This window comes from Phragmites australis, chromosome 5, assembly GCF_958298935.1.
Source record: "Phragmites australis chromosome 5, lpPhrAust1.1, whole genome shotgun sequence".
Lineage (NCBI taxonomy): Eukaryota > Viridiplantae > Streptophyta > Magnoliopsida > Poales > Poaceae > Phragmites > Phragmites australis.
This window is the reverse complement of record NC_084925.1, coordinates 9,918,484-9,941,299: the sequence shown is the minus strand read 5'-3', so window position 1 is coordinate 9,941,299 and position 22,816 is coordinate 9,918,484. Positions and strand designations below refer to the sequence as shown.

Genomic DNA, 22,816 nt, shown 5'->3' with positions numbered 1-22,816 from the left:
AGCGTGAGCATCCAGAATCGACTAACCATATGTTCTCCTTCCTCGCTCGACAAGCCTAGAAAGCAACAGAAGATGTTGAAGCCTTAGTACTGGGGTTAGTAATAAAATATTTAGGGATCCAGTAATGAGTCGCTTGACTAGAAATGCGAGTAGGCAAAATACAAGTAACCTGAGTAGACTCAACTCAAGAGGTATGAATAGGGTCAACTCGAGAAACACAAGCAACCAGAGTAGTCCCAACTCGAGAAGCACTAGCAACCTGAGTAGTCTCAACTCGAGAAGCCTAAGTAGGCTCATGACGAGTTACACGAGCAGCAAAAGGTGATGACTGTTTCACCTGAGACACAAAGTGAGGTCCCACAACCTCATGAGGAATAACACGTGTCTTTCAGAAATTGAACTACAACTCCAAGTCGTATTCAACCTAGTCTCTATCCACCTCTAATCACAAGAGGATAAACAACTTCTGCTAATTAATCTAATTAGCCAACAACTCTCACGTAATTATGCATGCAACATCTCTCATGCATACATGCATATATGTAACCAACTCAGAGTCCATCTCTAACACTAACTCTTGTCTCAAGTTCAGCCACCACACGACTCTCTCGTGCCTGCTCCGACTAGAACAAGAATTCACCTTCACATCCTCTCACAGCATCTATCATGAAACCTTGTCTCCATATGCATTGTTCTTTCAGCTCGAACGTCTCGCATGACATCCTCGATCACCACAACCTCAGTTCCTTATGAACCAAGTTGTCGAATCTTAGTTCCTCCCTGAACCTAGTTCCTCCCTGAACCTAGTTCATCAATCCATCATCGACCACATTTGCCTTCAAGCAACACCAGCACATGAATCAAACTAGTACGAGCATAAGTCCTTCCTAACTTGACCAAAGATCAGTTCACGCAACATCATGCAAACTACAATCAAAACCAACACGCTAACATAAGCATACCCAACTTCTGATAAAGCATCAAACCATCTATGCTATCAGAGCATACCTGTCACGTCCCAAATTCCATAATCACATAATTAAGCATAATTATGCTTCTTAAGCATTATGTTTAATTTTGTGTAATTTTTTTTATAACTCTAGCACAATTTGTTTCATGTCAATCGGATGAGAGAATCGAATTTGGGAGATAAAAGGATTGAATTCACAGTCAAAATGGACTTTTTACGTGGGCCCCACATGTGGGTCGACCACCCCACTCACTCCCTTGGAGCAGCCCCACCTGCTCCTCTCTCTCTCCTCCTCACTCCCACCCGTGCTCCCCACCAGCCAAGGCAAAGGGAGCAAGAGCTCTCTCTCCCTCTAACATCCTCTCTCATTCTCTCCCAAAATCCGAGCTCAAGAGAAGGATTCGAGGTGAGTAAGTGGTACCATTACGATCACAAGCTCACAAGCATTCCATTCCTCCAATTTGTTTGCTCATTCCCGAAGGATTTGAGCCGATTTGGATGTCTTTTGGTGTTAGGGTTGAAAAGTGAAGAACGACGGAATTCTTCGATTTTCCACCATTTTCTTCATCACCCGACGGCCACTAACCTTCACAAGTGTCGTGGGTAAATCTTTTAGGCTCCCCTTGGCAGGAATTCGTGATTCGATTGGTCGATTTAGCAAAAGAGTGAAATTCATGAGTTTTTGTGAGTTTAACCCTAAATTGAGGAATTGGATGAATTTGAGTTAGGAATAGAGTTGCTATGTTGTTAAGTGAGTTCTAGAACCCTTGAACTAGCTCAAACATGTTCCCTTTTGGATTGGAGAAGATCGCAAATCAAACTGGGTATTTTTCGGCTCAAAACGGGCGTTTCTGAGCCTAACCCGGAGTTTCCGGGCTAGTCCGGAGTCTCCGGGTGAGCCCCAGCTGGAAATAACAGAGAGGCGCTGCCGGAGAATCACCTGGAGTCTCCGGGTACCGGAGTATCCGGATGCACCGTTCATCAAAAGATTTTTCGCCTCTGCAGATGACTTGTAAAATTCATAATTAATTCATACGAACTCCAAAAATCATGAAACCAATTTTGTTAATTTCATTGTAACATCCTCTACCTGTTAAAAATATCTCCATCCTAAAAATAATTAATTAACTTTTTAGGCTAATTAATTAAGCTTAAGCTTCATTAATTCACCCTTAATTCTTTACAAGTCTAAAATGGATGAAACCAATTTTGCTAGTCTTCTTATGACTTGTTCTAGCATTTCATTGTTTGCACCTTGTGGCTTACATTGTTGCGTTTCATTTATGCTTATCATTGCACGCGTTATGTTTCTTAGAGCACGCCGATCCATCGATCCCGGAGACCGAGGTTGATCCTGAGGCACCGCACCTTTGTGAACTAGTGCATCAAGGCAAGCAACCTATTATGTTTGCATATTGCACCCGTTTAATCGAATTGAATGAAGTCTAAAATTGATAAATTATGCTTATGTATGTTTGCATGTTTAATGAGTCATTATCGGGTATAAATGGGTAGATCCTATGTTGAATTGCATATCCTCTACCTTGAGATGTTGTTTATCCATACCCTTGTCACCTTGAATATGTTTTTGTCTAGATTATAAATTAATCGAAATGCTTAGCAATGCATAGGTCTTTCGGTAGAAGTCGAGCGGTGAATGGTTTCATCGTTCGCGAGCATAGGCGTTATTTACTTTTGTTATGATCACAATGTTGGATATGGGTTGATGATGGTTGGTTGAGTGGTGAGTATGAGACGAGATGTGGGCGGTGTTAGGGGTGTCATCTGCCCTCAAGGAAAGTCCGGGGGTAGTTCGGGAAGAGAACCCAGACACCATAGGCCGCTTGCATCGTTTAAGGCCGATCGTCGTGGTAGTTGGCTTTAGCACTTACCTTACTCACCACGTGCCGATCTAATGGTAAGGCGAGCCAATACCTTCACAGCTGTGGTTTTGTGGGTGTGGACATCGACGGTGTGAGTGGGCGGGCTTGTAAGCGGTACTAGTTTGCTCCGGGAGTAGTTCTAGTATCGCCGCGCCGAGCGATGCATGCCCCACACAGTTGGGGCTGGTTGAGAAAGGTTGTCACGAGTACCCCCTTGTGTGCACTTTGGCCGGTGGCACAAGCCATATGGTCCTCGTGTCGTGTGGATCCAGGAGTATCCCCCTGCAGGGTGTATAAACATTTCAAAATGCCGAGCTCTCGGTCATGAGCATGCAATTGTTTCATTTACACCCGGTCGTAGAGTTTCGATTGTGGTTGTGGTTGGTTATGTGGGAGATGGACGAGTTGGTTCTTGTTACATATATGCTCATGTTGGTTCTAGTATTATGTTTATGTTGGTTACGGTTACCTTTATGTTCAGTTGGTATATGCAGGGTAGAGTTATGTTGTTGGTTAAGTTAGTTGCTCACACGTAGATGTCTAGATTGCTTACCGCTTATGTTTAATATAATCATGTGGCTTTATCCTTGCTAATGGCTCAATGCATAATCCTTGGAGTCGAGCTATGTTTATGTGCTCTATATGGTTTAAGTCTTGCGAGTACCCTTCGTACTCATGCCTGCGTTTCAGGTGCTGCTGGTGAGGAAGAGGCAGTGTTTGGCTACTTCGTGCCAGCCGATCTTGGTGGTGGGCAAGAGTAGTGCATCCTACTGTGAAAGTGGCGCTTTCGGGACGGTGCCTTAGGGCATGTGACGCCGTTCTCTTTTGTTGTTTATAAGTTTAACTTTCCACTGCGTAGTTCTTTTCTAGTTAGGAGTTGAGGGGTTTTCGTTTCCTCCTAACTCGCTTTTGTTATTAATTGTTGGAATCAGTTGCATGCTTAATTTTTGTAATATAAATGTTTATTATTTGCTCTTTATTAAGCTATGTTGTAATGTACTATGTTGGAGGCATGTGTTCTGATCCTTGGGCACAAAACACGTGCTGGGACTACTAGAACAGGATTCTGGTTAATCGTCGAGGTTGGATTATGAATAATAATCCTCCTGATGATTAATTAGAATACTGTTTGGACGGTTCCCCACAATATCCAGGAAATATCTTAGCAACTCATGAACATAATCCTTATGTCATTATGCTAATCATTTTGATCTGCCAATTTCATTATTCAAACCATTTTTCATCACATGATCTCACAAATTCATGTATCATTTGGCTTGCACTCGCTGTTTTTGTGCTTTCTTGACATGGATCCCTTCGTTATGGTCCGAACATAGGTATGGAGTCTTCACGTTCTATGCAACTTGTGGCATGATTTCAGTAGCAAAAGAGAGGATTTTATCAAATTGATCGTACTCGTCCTCATCGACTATGTTTTGAACTCTGACGATCCATCTTTTCCTAGCGAGAACCACATAAAGTTTTGTGTTTTCTATGTCAGTCACATAAAAACACCTAGAAAACTTGTTTAGCATGTACGAAAGATTCGTCCTTATATATGACAAGTTTGAAATTAATACTAGTGAATTTGTACTTGTCTTTCGTAACGCCCTTTGTCTCATGTACCCAACGGCACTAAAGTAGGGGTATCTTGAATCCCAATTAATCTAGTTCTCAGATCTCATCTATCAGACCGTAGTATGTGCCTATGTGCATGTTGTTATTATAAGAATTTATACGACCACCGTTGTTCTAGTATGTGCTTTTCTGATCTTGGGCAACCGTGTAAAATGTGTAACCATTTATATCGTACCCTTGATATGTTGTAATTGTGTATATAGGACCTACTGCTAATATCCTCATCAAATAACTTGTATGAGTACTCGATTGATTTATTCGATCTCAAAACCAAGTGTTGGACCTTTGCATATGTTGCTTTGCAAGCCAAGCTTTGGTCTGCCCTGGATTCCCTTGAAGAAGCAACTGCTTGTGCTATGGAGACACATTGCTCATTTGTTGCAACACGAGGAAATGAGCTTGATCGTATGCCTTTGGCTCAACAGTAATTGCATGTTTCCCCATAATGCCTTGACCTACGAGCTTGCCCTTGTGGCGAGAATGAGGCACACCAATTCGGTTATCTGGGTGCATGTAATTAACGCACCACTCCACTACCTCCTCTATAAAGTAACCCTATGTGATACAATCCTCAGGAAAATCTTGATTCCTTACATACTACTTGAGAACACCCATGTATCGCTCATATGAATACATCTTATGCAGGAACACGGGGCTAAGAAAATAAAGCTCCTTCACAAGGTGAGTTGTGATGGACCATGATATCAAAAAAAGATGGTAGGAAATACATCTTGAGAAGACATAGAGTCTCGAAGTGTCTTTTTTCTAGCTCGGCTAGCGCTTCCGGATCGAGTACCTTCTAACCAATTGTATTGAAGAAAAAGCACAGGCTCATGATAGCTTCTCGAACACCAATGGCAATATGTTTCTAATTCCAACTGCAATCACCTGCGTCAACATCACGTGGCAATCTTGAGTTTTCATGCTGCCAACCATTTTCAGTTCTTTCACCAAAACAAGTCTTCTAATGTTGGACGAGTAACCGGAGGGAACTTTCACACCGTGTAAGAACTCACAAAATTCTTTTTCCTCCTTCTTGGATAGGGTGATGCAAAATGGGGGTAGGAATTTTCATTTATCCGTATCCTTAGCATGAAGCTCCAGCCTTAAGCCCATTTCTTCAAGGTCAACTCGTGCGTTTTCATGATCCTTTGTTTTCCCCTTCATGTCAAGCATTGTACCGAAGAGACTGTCGCAGATATTCTTCTCTATGTGCATGAGGTCAATAGAGTGAAAAATGTCTAAGTATTTTGAATAATCAAGCTCCCAAAGAATTGATTTCTTGTTCCACATTCTATTTTCATCACTCATGGAGGATCATTTTCACTTGCCAAAGACAACATCTTGCTCGCTAAAATATCTTAGAGGTGACGCTTTCTCCCTTGTGTCATCAAACTGCGACTTCATTTTTCGGTACAGGTGGTTCCTTAGATGGAAACATTGATGCCGCATGTATACTGTTTTCTTTGACTCGTTCAACCACATACTCTCATTGTTATCTAAGCATTGGATGCAAGCTTCATCTTTTCTTTTACTTTGTCCTGACAAGTTCCAAAGTACTGGCAGATCATTGATGGTGACGAATAACATGGCATGTAGGGTGAAGTATTCTCGCTTGTACTGATTGCAAACCTCAACACCTTTAAACCAGAGTGATTTAAGATCATCCACCGAAGGCCTAAGGTACATATCATCAGGTTGCCTCAGACCAGGAATTAAGGTCGACAACATAATGTATTTTCGCTTTTTACAAAGCTAAGGTGGAAGATTGTAGATAGACAGTACAACATGCCATGTGCTATGTGAGGTACTCATGCTACCGAACGGATTCATGCCATTTGAGCTCATAGCAAACCTAATATTTCTTAATTCTTCAACGAACCAACCAAATATGAAATCAATAGTTCACCACTGAGTAGAATTGCTGGGTGTTGTATCATTGTGTCTTTCTTATGACCCTCCTTGTGCCGCTATAGCAATTGGGACTCCTTTTCGTTTGTGAACAAACACTCAAATGGGGAATTGTACAGAAATACCACATCACCTTCCTAGGAGGTCCTTTTCTCTTTCTGCCTTCCTCCACGTCACCATCATCATTTCTATGTTTGTATCAATAGGTTTCACAAAAAGGACATTGATTCAGGTCTACATACTCTCCACGAAATAGGACACAATCCTCCTTACATACATGTATTTTTTTATTTACAATCCCAAAGGACAAATTATCTTCTTCGTGACGTAGACGATCTTAGTTACCATGTTCCCCTCTGGTAGCATGTCCCTTAGAAAATGCAATAATGCTTTGAAACTCCATTCAGACCAACGATAGGTTGCCTTCAATTGCAGAAGTGTAAGCACCGCAAACAGCAGCGTGTATCTCTCCTTACAGCAAGGATAAAATGATGTCTTCGAATCTCGCACCAGTTTTTGGAATCTAGAAAACTCACCATCACTATACTTGTCATGCCCCTCAGCATCGTCCACCATTTAGTCCACATTCTCCATGAAATCCACATAGTCATCATTGAATCCTAATATATCTGTGCCCCTGAGATAATCATCCATATCACCGGCTAGTGGAAGTCCTTGATCCATACTGTCGTCTGGGAGGACCTGATCCATTTCTCCTTCGTTAAAGCCTTCATCATCGTGTTTGTTCCAAATGTGATATCTCTCTTTGAATCCACTCCTTAACAAGTGATCGTGCATATTGTCAGGTTTTGGGAACTTTTTTTCGTTCTTGCAATCACAGCAGGACAACACATTGTTGTTTTACCCTGACCTTCTATATCCGCCACTGCGACACTCATGAAAGACTTCACCCCACTCATGTACTCGTTACAAGTACGACAATCAATATCCAACTTCGGTCCACCATCTATAAATTGAAAAAACAAATATTCATTGTTAATAGAAACGACAGAGTAGCTAGAATAAGTATAAAATTCTAACTCAATTTAACTAAATTAAATATGTGTGTATCTTCTATTGAGATTCAAGTCAACAATTAACATCTAAATATGATGCATATTATCTATAGTGAAGGATCCTAGCTAATTTCTACATAGGGAAAGATATGTCATAATCTCATTCGAGTATATGTGGCCCGAGTAGGTTTCTATGATCTTGTACAATTCTAGAGAAAATTTCGGTAGCACATTCCACTGTTTTTTAAATACATGTCTTGACAATAAGCCAAGAGGATATATATCCAAAGAACAACAGGACGATGCCACTGAAATTCTCTCTAGAACCATACAAGAGCACATAAACCTACTACTCAGGTCACATATCCTCGAACTATCTAAAGTTTATGGATAATTCAGGAGCATCTTCTTATAAATATAATGAGTTGTCAAGTCATATTTATAATCAAACACTCCCGAACAGGAAATGTAGGTTACGCATGTACACTAATTCACTATTATGAATATAATTAACATAATTGCGCCATATACATATAAAGATTTGGGAGAAGGAGAAATTATGAACACCAACTCAAACCCTAAAATCTAGCAAATAGGAGCAAGAGGAGGAGAAAAAGTGTGATGCAAACCTTCAAATCCCAAGGAAGACAATCCATATATCAAGATTTGGGAGAATGAGCAAAATTGTTGATTCCAACTCAAACCCTAGAAACCATGCATATCTGAGCAAGAGAAGGACGAGAGGGGGAGGCAAACCTTCAAAGGTCAAAGGACAATCTCAACTTCAAATCAACAAGATTTGATTGGTCCTCAACAGAATCGTCAAAAAAAGCATCCCTTTGTTGAGCAACCGACGGATATACATTGTCTGATCGTGCTGCTCGGAGCAGAAAATAACAGTAAACATAAATCATTAGTGACGGGTTATAAGGACATCCATCACTAATAATTTTACATTAGTGATGAGTGATAAGGAAACTCATCACTAATGATTTCACATTAGTAACGGGTACTAAGAAAACATTAGTGACAAGTGACAACTACGATCTATTATTAATGACTTTCATATTAGTGTCAGGTGATAACTACAACTCGTCATTAATGAGGAGGCTATATTTAGTGACGTGTCCTCTTTAAGATAACCCGTTACTACTATCTTTAGTGACCGATTATACTCTCACCGTCACTAATAAGGAGTCATTAGTGACGGATTTTGGTCAGGTCCTAACAAGAGCCATACATTAGTGATTGGTTGTTGCTAGATCCATCATTAATAGTATATTATTGATATGTATTGAGAAACCATCGCTAATAACGTGTTTTCTTCTATGGTTACGTAGTGATGTCCTGCCTTGCAAAGGTAAACAAGACTATGTTTAGTGACCGATCGATCGAATTCTTGTACTGAATCAAGTGATGTACTCGGTCGATGCCAGTTTTATAATGCCAACCATTGCATGGCACCTTGACGCGTACTTAGGTGTTCTCGCTTGTCCTTTTCCTATTTATCATATGCTTCTGGAGTCTAAGTGTAAGCTGTAAAGACATCGCTAGAATTCGGAAGAGTCGACATATTTCATTGAGAGTTGAGACCTAGCTATGTCACGCGATTTAGGCAACAAAATTGATTAGAAGAGACTCTAGCCTGCTTTGTAAAGGTAAGCGAGATTTTGCTTAGCAATCGAATTCTTTTATTTTTATGGACTTAGCAATCGAATTCTTGTAGGGAAGTGATGTACTCGGTTGATTATTGCTTATGCCATGACAACCATTATTGCATAATGGTGTGAGATCTTGTCTCTCGATCAACTGAAGATCAAATTTGAATAACCGCCGTCAGGTTGGGACTTATCTACGTGGACTTTACACTATGATTGTTTGGCAAATGAATTCATAAACTGACCAAATTTCAAACAAACACGTTAGGCACAGGGGTTACACAATTTCAAATGAGAACTTATGAGACTAATTGGGACCTTTAGGAACCATTTAGTAGCTAAGCAGCTAGTTTGTCCTTGCTGGGATCTTTAGGAACCATTTGTGTATTATTGTTATAAAAGAAAATCATTGCTACACTAAAAAAAACATTGCAATTCTTTCTAAAAAACAGAAGACAATTGCAATTGTTCTCCAAGGCTCCGGCAGCCAACAATGTTGCCATTTTTCCAAGGAGGGGTTGATCTTCTTCTTACTCCTTTCTTGTCTCTTGCTCTAATGCTCGGTAACCTTCCTTGTCATTTTGTCTGCCCTTTATCGTTCAATGTCTCTCGTCCCTTGCTCTGATGCTTGGTAACCTTCCTTGTCATTTTGTCTATCTTTTATCGTTCAATGTCTCTCGTCACTTTGCCTACCCTTTAGGGTTCTATGTGTACCCTATATCTCTTCCCTTCCACCGATAGTGTCTCATACTTGGCTTTGCTATCTTCCTAGCTCTCCATACCACTCTATATCCTACTATTGCTATATTAGATGGTAGAAGAATGAAACCCCACCGAAAACCTTAACTCAGACACTATCTATTTTTTGCAACCAAATAATAGAGTTTTTCTACAAACTTGCAATACCTCAATTTCTTGGAATCCATATAGTAAATTGCAGGTATATGAATGTTATAGAACTTTTCTTTTCTAACTAAAACAGATCAAGAATGAGAGAAATTATCGGATTAGAACTTACAAACAATGCCTTATCCGCTCTTAATCTAATCCTCAACGTCCATTCTTGGTCGAACGGTCACACCGAGAAGCTTTCCCGCCCAATCAAACCCAAACTCCCGCCGCTCACTGTCACCGACCTGCGGCGGCCGGCGGGCGCGCGATGGAGCTCTCCGCCGCCTTCGAGGAGCCTGTCCGGCAGATGGAGGACGCCCGGAATCACCACCTTTCTCTCCTCCACGTCTCCCCCCCCCCCCCCCCCGCTCCCCTCCTCCTCCTCTCCAAAACCGACCAAACCCTAACTCCCTGGCCTCACCGCGGCGCCTCCTTCCTCCCATTGCCTTGATGCGCAAGCCGAGAAGGAAATCCAGGCCGCCAAGCTCACCTCCGCGCCCCGCCTCGAGCACCGCCGCCTCCTCCTCGAGTGCCGCGCTGCCGACCTCGCCTCCCGCGCCCTCGCCACCCGCGCCGACATCGACGCCGCCCGCACGCGCCGCTGAACCTCGCCGTCTCCCAGGACCTCAGGTAGGCAGGCAAGCCATGATCCGTCCCTCGCTCTGTCTCTTAACCGAAACTCGGTGCCTCTGCATGCTCGAATTGGGTGCGCAGTTCGGTGAGGAGCGAGATCGAGGAGGCGGAGCGGAGAGAGGAGAATTGGGACCGCTTCTACGAGGCCAAGAGGAAGGAGATGGAGGAGTTCCAGGCGGTGTCGCGGCAGTTCGAGGCGGAGACTCGTGCAGAGGCTGAGGGATTTGGTATCGCAAGTAAGGTCCCCATACCTTGCATCCATAAAATATGAGCTTGTAGCAGTGTCTTGCTTGTTTATCCTAATTGAAATCGGTAGCATTGGCATCTGGGTGAAGCTGGTGAATTGTGAATTCTGTTTACTTTGGCATGTTCAAATCAAATGACAACAGGGCAGGGGTGTTTAATAGGTTTCGGTCACTAGCCAGTAGCTTGTCTTTTGAGTTAGAAACGAGGTAGTAGCTTGTAGTTTAGAGATTGAGCTTTGTTGGCCGGCCCAATGGAATGGACCACAGGGCAAGCTGGAAGCTACCTCTTGCCATGTAGTCAAAATCTTGCCTTGCCTTGAACATTTCATTGCAATTCAAATGGCCCGGTTCAATGCGGCTGATAAACTCTTGGGTCATGGTTGTTGCCTCCTGAGAAGAATTTGAATTTTCAAGACTGTTTTCAATCTGCACCCACATTTGTGGGTTCACTTCTCAAACAGAGAAAAAGAGTATGATTATGAACGTGGATCGGTAAAGCCTAATCTGTTTTTGCTGGGATCCTTTGCTTTGCTTACCATTTTATATGAACATTAAACAAGAGATTTGTTATGTTGTCAAAATGGTTCATGCTGCCGATATGTTTTAATGTGTCCCTTATAAGTTGTGCTAATATTGAGGAGTATATGCCATTATTTATTGGCGTACTTGGATCAGAAGTTATTATCAATGCTAGATTAGTAAGGAGAATCATTGCTGGATAATTTTGTTCTATTAGGCCAAGGCAGCAGGAAATGGCTGTTCATGGAAACTGTGTATATATTTTATTTATTTGCATATTGGTCGATTCTTTATCTTATCAAGTAGCTGTTACTTGCCCATGCAAGAAAACAAATGCATTGAGAGTCATGGACCATGGTCTGCACATAACCATTAACTTCACAAGCATCCAAATAGCATTAATCTGAATTTAAAAGACAACATGTTCTTGTATATAAGAATTGTCCCTTTTAAGAAATTATTAATTGGTCCATTTTGCAATAATATACTACGGTAGCAAGGAACTATCCCAAATAATATACAGTTCAAGATCTACTGATCAGAAGTTCTGAACCAACTGATAGGGAACCATTGCTCAAGATCCCATTACAGATAACATTACTTTCTGCCAGTGTTTGTGTGATTGTGTCTTCATATAGGGCCAAATTATCATTCTACCGATGTTGTAAATTCATATCTGCATCTGATTGACGGACAACATCTCTAATGGTTACAGCTAAAATCAACTCTGGTAGAGCTACAGAGCAGAGACATGTACTCGAACAACGCCGAGATTGCTTCTGCAGAAGCCAGGAAGTTCGATCTGACGGCTAAGAAGGTGAAGCTGGACGAGAGTCTGGCTTCAGCCCGCCAGTTCAGAGCACTGCTTCAGCAGCAGCTCCAGAAAGCTTTCCAGCCACAGATTGGGGATAAAAAAAAACAGCACAAATCGCTATCTGAACTGCAGGTAGAATCCTGCGTAAGGAAAGCGAGGACGCCTGCTTCAGTCAGTCCAATGACTCCTTTTCCTTTCATGCATGATTCGTCGGTTGTATAGGGGAAAGAAACTTGTTAGGTTTCAAGAGATACAAGGTTTCATTTCAGTCATCCTTGAAGAATCTACTTCCTATAGACAATGTTGTACTTATTCAAGGCCTCGGAATGGAAGCTTGTTACTCAATTGTTACTCCACTGGAACGGTTGATCAGAATTCAGAAGGCTTGTGCCTTTGCCATGCAGTAAGTGCAAAGCATATATACTCACATTTGTTGCAGTATCTTTGCTAAGGCGTGAGCCTTTTTCACCGAGTGGATTGGATCCTGATGCAGCGAAGTGTGCTGTGTACTCCTCTCATCAATGTGTAGGGCTGGCTAGTCGACCCCATTTGCATATTTGGATGCTGCCCAGAGGCAAAGTGGACGCCTTAGGGTTGGTGCCTCCGCTTCCAACTACTCTCGCGCACTTGTACCGTCTCCATTAAATGCTGCACAGGAGAAAGCTTTTCTTGCAATGTCAGGTACGAATCATCCATACATAGCAGCACACAATGGAATGCGGCTGTAATTCATAAATTCTGGCAAATAAATTTCTTGTCAGGTGCTAGATACAAAGAGAGACGCATTTCATATAGGCACCATTTGGTATTGCGGTAGTTTTTCAAAAATGATTATTTATTTTTATTTTTAGTGCAGTTATTAGTTTTTTTTAAGGATATATAACAACAGAAATCACACTAGAAATGTCAAATATTCCTTTAACTAACTATATTTCAAAGCACAATGCAGTGCAGCGCAATACCTGCAAACAGACTCATAGTTGTGGCATCTAGATAGATAAGTCATCATTCACACCTCTAGCCAAGCAAAATAAATTATAAGTAGTAATCGGCAAGTGTCGAAAAGGATAAAGCCTGGTTCATCCCAAACCCTCTTCTATTAGCGACATACATACATCCATTCTCTAGATAGATAAGTCATCTTTCACACCGCTAGCCGAGCAAAATAAAATAAAAGGTAGTAACTGGCAAGCACCAAAACAAAATAAAGCCTCCCCGTATCCAAGGTCTCTTTTATTAGCAACATGCATATTTATCCATTCTCTAGATAGAGAAGCCATCTTACATGCCATCAACACATATATTCATACTCTAGATAGATAAGTCATCATTCACTACTAGTCAAGTAAAATAAAATAAAAGGTAGTAACTGGCAAGTGCCGAAATAAAACAAAGCCTCCACGTATCCAATGCCTCTTCTATTAGCAACATACACATACATCCATTCTCTAGATAGAGAAGTTATCATACACATCACTGACACATACATTCATTTTTTTATATAGATAAGTCATCATTCACGCTGCTAACCAAGCAAAATAAAATAAAAGGTAGCAACCGGCAAGTGCCGAAACAAAACAAAGCCTCCACGTATCTAAGGCCTCTTCTATTAGCAACATGCACATACATCCATTCTCTAGATAGACAAGCTATCCTATACGTCACCGATACATTTATCAATTTTCTAAATAGATAAGTCATCCTTCACACCACTAGCCAAGCAAAAAAAAAAAGATAGTAACTGCCAAGTGCCAAAACAAAACAAAGCCTTCACATATCCAAAGCATCTTCTATTAGCAACATGCGCACATATCTATTCTTTAGATAGAAAAACCATTATACAAGTCACTAACACATACATCCATCCTCTAGATAGATAAGTCATCCTTCACACTACTATAAAATATAGCCTTCACATATCTAAGACATTTTCTATTAACAACATGCACATACATCCATTCCTTAGATAGATAAGGCATCCTACGTGCCATCGATTAAGAAATCCTACACACGAAAGTAACGCATAGACGCAAATCAACAACATATTCACACATTCCGAGCTCGCTTCCATCATCAAAAAATATTTGAAAGAGCGAGTTCTGTACCATACCTACCCTTATTTTGGATGGATCGGGATCTGCAGAGGCTACAGTGAAATGCATTAAGAGCATTTCACCGCCGTTGATTTGGAGATGGACGGATTGGATCAACTGCTACAGAGATGATACAGTACCATGCGCTACAGTACGGATTCGTGCTACAGTAGAATCAAACACTGTATCTGCAGTATCCACAGTAAGCATCGATTAATTAACGATGAGGACTGTAGCAACATACTTATATTACTGTACAACCAGTAATCCTCTGCATTAATCGTTATTAATGTAGAGAATCCGTGTCCATTTTGGTTCCCCCCTCCACACATGCCCTTAGCTTTTCCGCAATTCACTCCCGCAGGCAATAACAAATGGTTAGCAAACACGGAAAAAAGCACCGCGGCCGCCTAAACAAACTACGCCAAAGACACCAAACCCACCCCCAACCCGGCAGCCGGCAGCTTCACTTCACTCCACTGCACTGCACTGCACAGCCGCACCACACTGGTCCGTTGCAAACCGCGCCCTGCTGCCGGCGAGGGAGGTCCCCGTTTTATTACAGTAACCACAGGGGAGAGAGAGAGAGAGAGAGAGAGAGAGAGGGCGCGGCGCAGTCTCTCGCAGCGGCAGGGCGGGCAGAAGCTGCTGCGTCGCGTGCAGCGTGTGCCCCCCCTCCCCTTCTCTAGTTCTCTTTTGGTTGCCTCTGCATCTGCCTCTGGCCGCCTGCTTCGTGCTTCCTTTCCTTCCCCCACCCCGAGGAAAAAAAGAAGAGCTTTTTAAAAAAATCCCACTCCCACCTCGCCTCGCCCGCTGCGACAGTGCATACGCTCTTCCCGTTGCGTATACCGTATGAATCTACGGTGACGCGGGCGGGTGGCGCGGTAGGGTTTGGTTTCGTCTCCGGCGGCGGCGAGCGGCGGCGGATCTGGTGAGGGAGGGATGGGGAACCGGATAGGCGGGAGGCGGAAGGCGGGGGTGGAGGAGCGGTACACGCGGCCGCAGGGGCTCTACGAGCACAGGGACATCGACCAGAAGAAGCTGCGCAAGCTGATCCTCGAGGCCAAGCTCGCGCCCTGCTACCCGGGCGCCGACGACGCCGCGGCCGGCGGCGGGGAGCTCGAGGAGTGCCCCATCTGCTTCCTGGTAACCACGCATGGGGAGATCTCCCCAATGCTCCCTCTCACTCGCTTTCCCCTCATGCGAATTCCGGCGGTTGCTGCTGCTGTGGTGCGAGTGCCGAGCGTCGTGGCTTGTGGATGGCTTGGATGGAAGGGAGCTCTTGATGCATTACTGCGTATGGATTATTAGGTCGATTAGCGGTTGCTTTTGTTTGATTTTCGTGTGCCGTTGCTGCGATTCTGTTACAGGGGAGGACGATGAGTGCACACGTCATTCTAGATGGTGGTCTAGAAGTTCTCAGGGCCAGAGTTTTCGTACACTTAGGCACGTTTCTAGGCTAATAGCACAATTTGTCCACTAGTTCTGCAAATTGCAGTAACAGTGGCATCGTATTTTGTTCTGTGCGCATGTGTTGGTATCTGCTTCTCTGCTTGTGTTGCCCAGAGATTGTTATTTTGCTGCATTTGACAGTCTGTTTTGGCTTTGTGGCTGGATAACTGCTATGCTAGGAGTTATGAGTGCCAATATGTCGTTGGTGTTAAATTCCTAGAGCAATAATGCAACATTGTTCAAGTTAGTGCTTTTGGATGCTCCTGGGGTGGGAGCAGTATTATGCACCTTGTAGTAAACTTGTTTAACTCAGTGCCAATCAATTGGTTAGCTGTTTGGAGATATTGAGCACCTTTGGTTTGAAAACTGTTGAGCTCCAGAGAGTATCAATTTAGGTACTGTGACATTGTGTCTATGCTCAAGGTGATTCTGATTATGCTGGGATTGCTAATCTTATTGCCACTGTAGTACATTACATTTAATGATTTGGTTGCCTAAAGGATTACACCTGATTTTAGCTTTAGAGCACTACTGTGTATGAATTATGCTGATTTGAGGTTGCTTTTGTTGGATGGTTCAGAGTGCCATTGTTGTGGATCCATTAGGGAGGTCGAGTGTAGATGGTTCAGAGTGCCACTGTTCACGCGCTCGAACAGTAACTGTGCACTGTAGCACGAGATCAGGGAGGTTACGATGGATTGGTTTGAATATCTATTTGTTTGTTAGGCTCTTATCCTATCTAGATCTTCAATATCACTTGAGGAATTTGGTTAATGGTAGCAAAGAATAAGATGGATTATTGTATTCTTAAAATATTTTAGCATTCTGGTTTGTCAGGGGTTGAACTTGAACTAGTTAGATAAAAAACTCAGTTGCTTTGTGCAAACATTCTCTGAGTTCCACATTTCTAAAAAATGTTTTCATGTGTTGCAGTACTACCCAAGCCTGAACCGTTCAAAATGTTGCTCGAAGGGGATATGCACTGGTAATACATCTACCCTAATAGTGATTCAGTCATCCATCAGCTGCAAGTGTCTTTATACACCCTGTCTACCCTAATAGTGATTCAGTCATCCATCAGCTGCAAGTATCGTTATATACCCTGTTTCACTTTTTTGCAGAGTGCTTTCTTCAAATGAAGCCGACTCATACTGCTCGGCCTACACAGTATCCTTTATTTCATCTCTTGTCTTATTTCATAGCTTTTGGTAATCCATGGGCCTTGTTATGAAAATTGAAAAGTACTTAACCATTAAAGATGCCCATTTTGCAAAACTCCCAATTACGCTGTGGAGTATCGTGGTGTGAAGACGAAGGAGGAAAGGAGCATAGAGCAGTTTGTCAGTCTTATGTTTTAATGCTACCATCTTTTGTCTATGTATGCCAATGTCTATTGCATTTTCTTTAGCTTATGTATAACTTATTGCAGGAGGAACAGAAAGTCATAGAAGCACAGTTGAGGATGCGTCAGCAAGCACTTAAAGATGAAGAGAATAAGATGAAAAGAAAACAGATCAGGTCTTCTTCTAGCAGAACGGTAACCCCAACAACAGAAGTGGAATATCGAGATATTTGCAGCACATCATTTTCAGGTCAGCCGTGGATGTGACTAACAGCTCACTTACTAATGTTAATTTTCTGCAACATAATCTTATAATTTGCAATGTCATATTGTCATGTCCTTTGCAGTGCCATCATATCAATGTAGTGAGCAAGGAACTGAATGCTGTTCATCTGAACCTTCGTGCTCTGCCCAGGCTAGCATGCGACCTTTCCATTCTAGGCATAATTGGTATGTTTATGTTATCTCTTTGATGTTCCAAAGGAAAATATTCAAACTTTCATTTGTTGCAATTTGGAACTTGCAATTTTTAACATTAATGAAGTCCTATCTTGACTAGAAAATATTTGTAACTGTTGAGATCAAATAGACATCTAACAACTGTGCCACTTGTTTTTGCTGACAGTGATGATAATGTTGACATGAATCTGGAGGATATGATGGTTATGGAAGCGATTTGGCGGTCCATTCAGGTGAGTGGACCGAAACTTTTTTTCAGAATTTGTGCAGTGCATGATATAAATAATATTATGAATGCTGATCTGTTGGACCAATCATCAGTTTGTGGTTTTCAAGATCTGCACAAACAGGTTGACATTAGCATAAATACAATTTTACTGAATTAAATTTACAACATCTGTAGTTCTGTAGTTAAAGAAAGCATGGCGAAAGTGGAGTTTTTTTGGTAAATAGTAATATGTTCTCTCTAAAAAAAAGAATGTGTTTAACTTGTTACATATTTTCGATAAACTCATGACCTGTAATGCAAATCTTGCACTTGTCTATTGTAATGCTAAAAGGCCCAAGTAATTTAAGCATAGTCATGTTACTGGGTAACATAGGGTTTGTGAGTTTTTTCTTTTCCTTTTTTTGGTAAATAGCCCTTGGAAGCACTAATTTTTTCTTTAGAAAAATATTTACTGTTAACTTCTCTAGTTGGTTAGAGGAGCAACCGCTATGCAGTGGACCACTGTGACCAAAAGTTTGGTCATTCAGGTTTCCTGTTGCTATAAAATCCAGCCCTATGTGTGTAAACTCACCTCTATCTGTGTCAGTTCAATCAATCATATTTGTTGTGATGATTGCTTGAGCTAACGTTGCAACTCCAATTATTAGCCATCTTTGTAAATTTCAAACATGATTTGTTTTTAGGTGCTAGTTTAGAGAATGAACGGTAGGGTTTTGTTGTACGAATGAAATGAGGACTGCTTGTGAACAATTCCTATTGGTCATTTTTTCTTCCTTGCAACCACTATTTGATAGTACATTGGGAAAGAAAAAATAGGAGTATCAAAAACTTACCAAGTGTACCCAATGTTTCATTCCAATTGGGTCAAAATCTGCCTGATTGCCTAGCCAGAATGCTGGCTAATACAAGAGATACTGCAATAATTAGTTTTGGACCAGTACAATAACGGAGCAGTATCTGTTCCAGGCATCATCTGTTTAGTCTGTGAAACTAAATCTGATTAGCAGTTCTCGACCCTGTGCTGTGATAATTTGCTTCTGGCACCAAGAAGTGCCAGATGTAGTGCGTACAGATAGTTTTGGAGCATGGATTGGCAAGTATATTTCTCCATACTTACTGTTATTTCCTGTTTTCTGCTAGTTTGCATTTGCTCTTAGTCTAAGAAATATTACCCAAGAATATTTGTGTGGTTACTGTTCACACAATAAGTGCAGTTTATACAGTTATGGGTCTGTCCAAGGGTTAATGATACTTTCTCAGTCTTTTTTCTTCTTTCTGAATAGCCTGTTTCAGGGCATTTGAAGTTAGAGTAACTAAACTAAAATTATAGTGGGTGTCCTTAGTTTGTTAATTGAGTTTTGTGAGTTCTGTTGTTATGAAGCTGCTCCCTCTGAAACTTGCATAAACTGCCCAGCTGCATGCCTGTTATTTCTCAATGACTGCAAGTGACAACGAATCATTGACATGAGTAACATAGAACACCCAGGGCAAGTGTAGGTGACACTGTTGGTAGTTGAGCAAAGACCAATTCATAAGCCCTACATAGTATTAATTGGGATCAACTCAAGAACTAGCTGATCTTAGTAGGGCACTATCTATAATAAATGACAAAACATCTACATTATTTAATTTTTTGGTACTATCCTAGGCTGTTTTTCATTACAGGTTTGATTTCAAAAAAAAATTCATAAAGAAAAAACGTGTTTTTTTTTGTACTAGAGGTAATGGTAAGATTGATGAGATCCTCCTAAAACTCCTTTTGAGATTGATTTTTTAAAAACAAACACCAACAGCAACAGCAACAACAGCCTTTGTCCTAAGCAAGTTGGGGTAGGCTAGAGATGAAACCCACAAGATCTAACTAAAAAGATGATCTTTTTTAAAACAAAACTTGATTAAATCCAGATGCACAATTTAAATTGTGTCAGGTTCATCTAATTTCTGCTTCTACTTTGGTACTCATAGGATGTTAAAAGAAATCTTGGCTTTGAAATTTATGTATTTGCTATGCCAAAGCAAAGTTTATATCTGTTTCTTTTCTTTTTTCTTTTTTTACTTTAGCAGGAACAAGGAAATCTAGGAAATCCTGTTTGTGGCAGCTACTTTCCTGTAATCGAGCCACCCTCACGTGAAAGGCAGGCATTCCTTCCAGCTGCTCCTCTAGAAATACCTCATCCTGGTGGATTTTCTTGTGCGGTTGCGGCTTTAGCTGAGCACCAGCCTCCAAGCATGGATTTCTCTTACATGGCTAGCAGTAGCACATTCCCAGTCTTTGACATGATCCGCCGACCATGCAATATCGTTGGTGGAAACATGTGTGCTGTCGAGAACAGTTCACTAGATAGCTGGAACGGGATAGCACCAAGTTGCAGCAGAGAAATGATACGAGAGGAGGGAGAGTGCTCAACCGACCACTGGTCGGAAGGTGCGGAGGCTGGAACAAGCTATGCTGGATCAGACATCGTGGCGGATGCAGCAACCATGCAACCACTGTCTTTTGCTGAAAATTTCGCCATGGCTCCAAGCCACTTCCGTCCGGAGAGCATCGAAGAGCAGATGATGTTTTCCATGGCTATGTCTCTAGCAGAAGCTCATCATGGTAGAACGCACACGCAAGGGCTGGCATGGTTGTAAGTTGTAACACTAATTTTGACGCCCTGTTGCCCTCCCCCTTGCGCTGTTGTTTGACTTCTTCCCCTCTTTTTGCCACCCTTTTTGGCCTCTTGTTTTTTCTTTTCTTTTTTGGCATGTGTTGCTTCATGGCTTGATATAGATCCTGCTATAGTCCTCCATTGTTATTGCTTATATGTATGTAAAATGGAATATGTGGAAATAGAAAAGAAAATGGGTCAAAGTTCTTTCGCCGGTAGGATGCATATGGTGTTTTCGCGTTGAGAAAGCGCCAAAGCGTATCAGATCTTGCGAATTGCAGGAGTTTTTGTAAGTAGGCAACATCAGCTAATGGAGTCTGTTTGTCTTCCTGATTTCATCTAGACTCTGAACTGATCGATGATTAGGCTAATTTTGGGAGTTATTTCGCATTATTAATGATTAGTCATGTCTGGTATATGCCTTTGAATCCAGGGAAAACTTCATCTGAAACGTGTTTTAGAATTGAGTAGGTCAACCGGTGGACGTGCACTTGTTGAATTTTGTATTTATTTTAATCCTTTTATTCTAATAATGTAATGTTGGCCCTTTGGTCACGCCTCATCCTGACGTGACAAATTAACAAATGATTACTGTCACGCTACTTATTCAAAAAATTCCTATCATGTTGCATTTTTTTTCTCTAGCGTGATAACATTGTCTGTCACGCCATCCACAATGATGTGATCAAAAGGGTTAGTTCAAATATAGTTTGCAAATGATTAGTATTAAAATATTAGAATAAAAAGGTTCAGAATAAAAAAATCTTGTACTTGTTGCACACCATTCCGGATTCCAAACCGTGAAGTTGACAAAAAGAGGTTCCCTTCTTCGAGCGGAAGCATCCAACTTCAGTTGCATCAGGTGTCAGGTGAGCTGTCGACGTACGTCGATGCCCAAAGCTAGCCAGTCTGGAACAAGGGAGAGTTTGGTGAGAATTTTGAATGGTTTAGTCACTTTTTTTACAGAATTCGTGCGAAAATGCCTCGCTTTCTTAAACGGGCGCTGAAGGTGTCTTGGGGTGGGCGGCAATGGCTGGCTGGAAACGCGGCCCATGAGCACAGTGGCCCGTGGGCAAGGATTCGTAAACCGGACGACGACTAGCCGGTGCACACGTGAAATCCACTTATTAAATTAGGGAAATTATTTGTAAAACCGTGATGCATGCATTATTGCATTAAACGGAGATAATGCAGCAAGTACCATCTAAATGGTTTTAACGTCTATTGCATTGTAGTATAAGGCTATGTCTTAGACTTTAGAGTAGAGAACAACTTCAAATTCCAGCCATTGGATTTCTTCGATGGACAGCTGTGAATGTGATCGTCTGGATTCGCTTAACTCGTGCATTTTTTTTTATATAGTGGTAGAATTTGAAAAAATATAGGCAATGTCATTTAATTCAAGTCCCTACTAAAATCACTAGTGGCATTTTCTTCACAAAATCCCTGAAAAGATAAATGGAGAGGAAACAAATTCTATAGGACTCGATTCATAAAAGACTTCTACGAGACTCTGATCTACACTGTGCGTCCCTGATCCAACAGCTGAGAGCGCCACATGCGTAAAGTAGAGGGACATGTGTTACGTTGAGAACAAGGATCTTTTAAAGAATCGGGTCTTATAGAATTTATTTCTAAATAAAGATCATGAAGGAAGGGTTCATTTGTTGCAAACTTGCAATCCCATCGAGTGCTGATTCCCAGTTTTCCTGGCATCACGTGACCTAGTTCGTTGCCCAAAAGCTAGTATTTCCAATCTACTCCTGTGTCCTGAATCATGACGCTTCTCCCATCGTTGCATCAAAGTAAAAAGCGTCAAGCCTATGCTTTTCCATCATCTTGCAACGGAAATTCTCCCAACCAATCAAACCAACCGCATTTTTGTTTGCATCTTTCCCAGATGGAGCAACGGCCATAGCAATCAGGACAAGGGCAGGCACGCCCTATTTGTCGATCATATTCTCATCTAGCAAAGAACAAACTAAAACAAACAAAAGTTGTACTAAAGCGTGTTCATATGGGGTACCTTGTAGTGGGGATGTCAAATTGTCACCGGTCGTTATCAATCGCTCGAAGACCATGTAAAAGAAGGGATGTCTATAGGAGCTACCTTACTTAGATCTTCTTTGGAATATAGGGTTTTCCAAGGAAGCAAGAAGCATGTTGGAAAATTTCCGGTATAGCCATTTAGAACAGACGAGTGAGTTTATAGGATCTTATGAAATTCAATTGACATGGGAAACTTTTATTCGTGTCTTGCAGTCACATTCTCTCTTCTCGAATGATTGCAAAAATCAGTAGGTGAATTCAAACATCCCTGAATGATTCCCATGTAAATTTCTCCTACATTTGCACTGGCACTTGAATACAATTTCGGTATTTCCTTTTAGGTAAGGAAATTTCATATTCAGA

At 41.6% G+C, this 22,816-nt stretch overlaps 1 protein-coding gene and 1 pseudogene across 3 annotated transcripts; both read left to right on the top strand.

The window, feature by feature from the left end:
• The first annotated feature begins 10,154 nt into the window (after positions 1 to 10,154).
• LOC133918726 (uncharacterized) lies at positions 10,155 to 12,619 on the top strand (annotated as a pseudogene).
• An 86-nt stretch (positions 12,620 to 12,705) lies between these two features.
• On the top strand, positions 12,706 to 20,625 carry LOC133918725 (E3 ubiquitin-protein ligase GW2). Of its 3 annotated transcripts, none has more exons than XM_062362746.1 (8): positions 12,706 to 12,859; positions 16,657 to 16,708; positions 16,845 to 16,890; positions 16,982 to 17,063; positions 17,153 to 17,315; positions 17,413 to 17,515; positions 17,691 to 17,757; positions 19,815 to 20,625. In XM_062362746.1, the coding sequence occupies exons 1-8, from the start codon at positions 12,824 to 12,826 to the stop codon at positions 20,385 to 20,387; spliced, it is 1,122 nt and encodes a 373-aa protein (XP_062218730.1). In that variant the 5' UTR covers positions 12,706 to 12,823; the 3' UTR covers positions 20,388 to 20,625. The 3 variants fall into 3 exon arrangements, with proteins under 3 accessions (XP_062218730.1, XP_062218729.1, XP_062218728.1); XM_062362745.1 differs by lacking the exon at positions 12,706 to 12,859 and adding an exon at positions 14,675 to 15,417 and having other exon boundaries at positions 19,818 to 20,625; XM_062362744.1 differs by lacking the exon at positions 12,706 to 12,859 and adding an exon at positions 14,676 to 15,417.
• Positions 20,626 to 22,816: the final 2,191 nt, after the last annotated feature.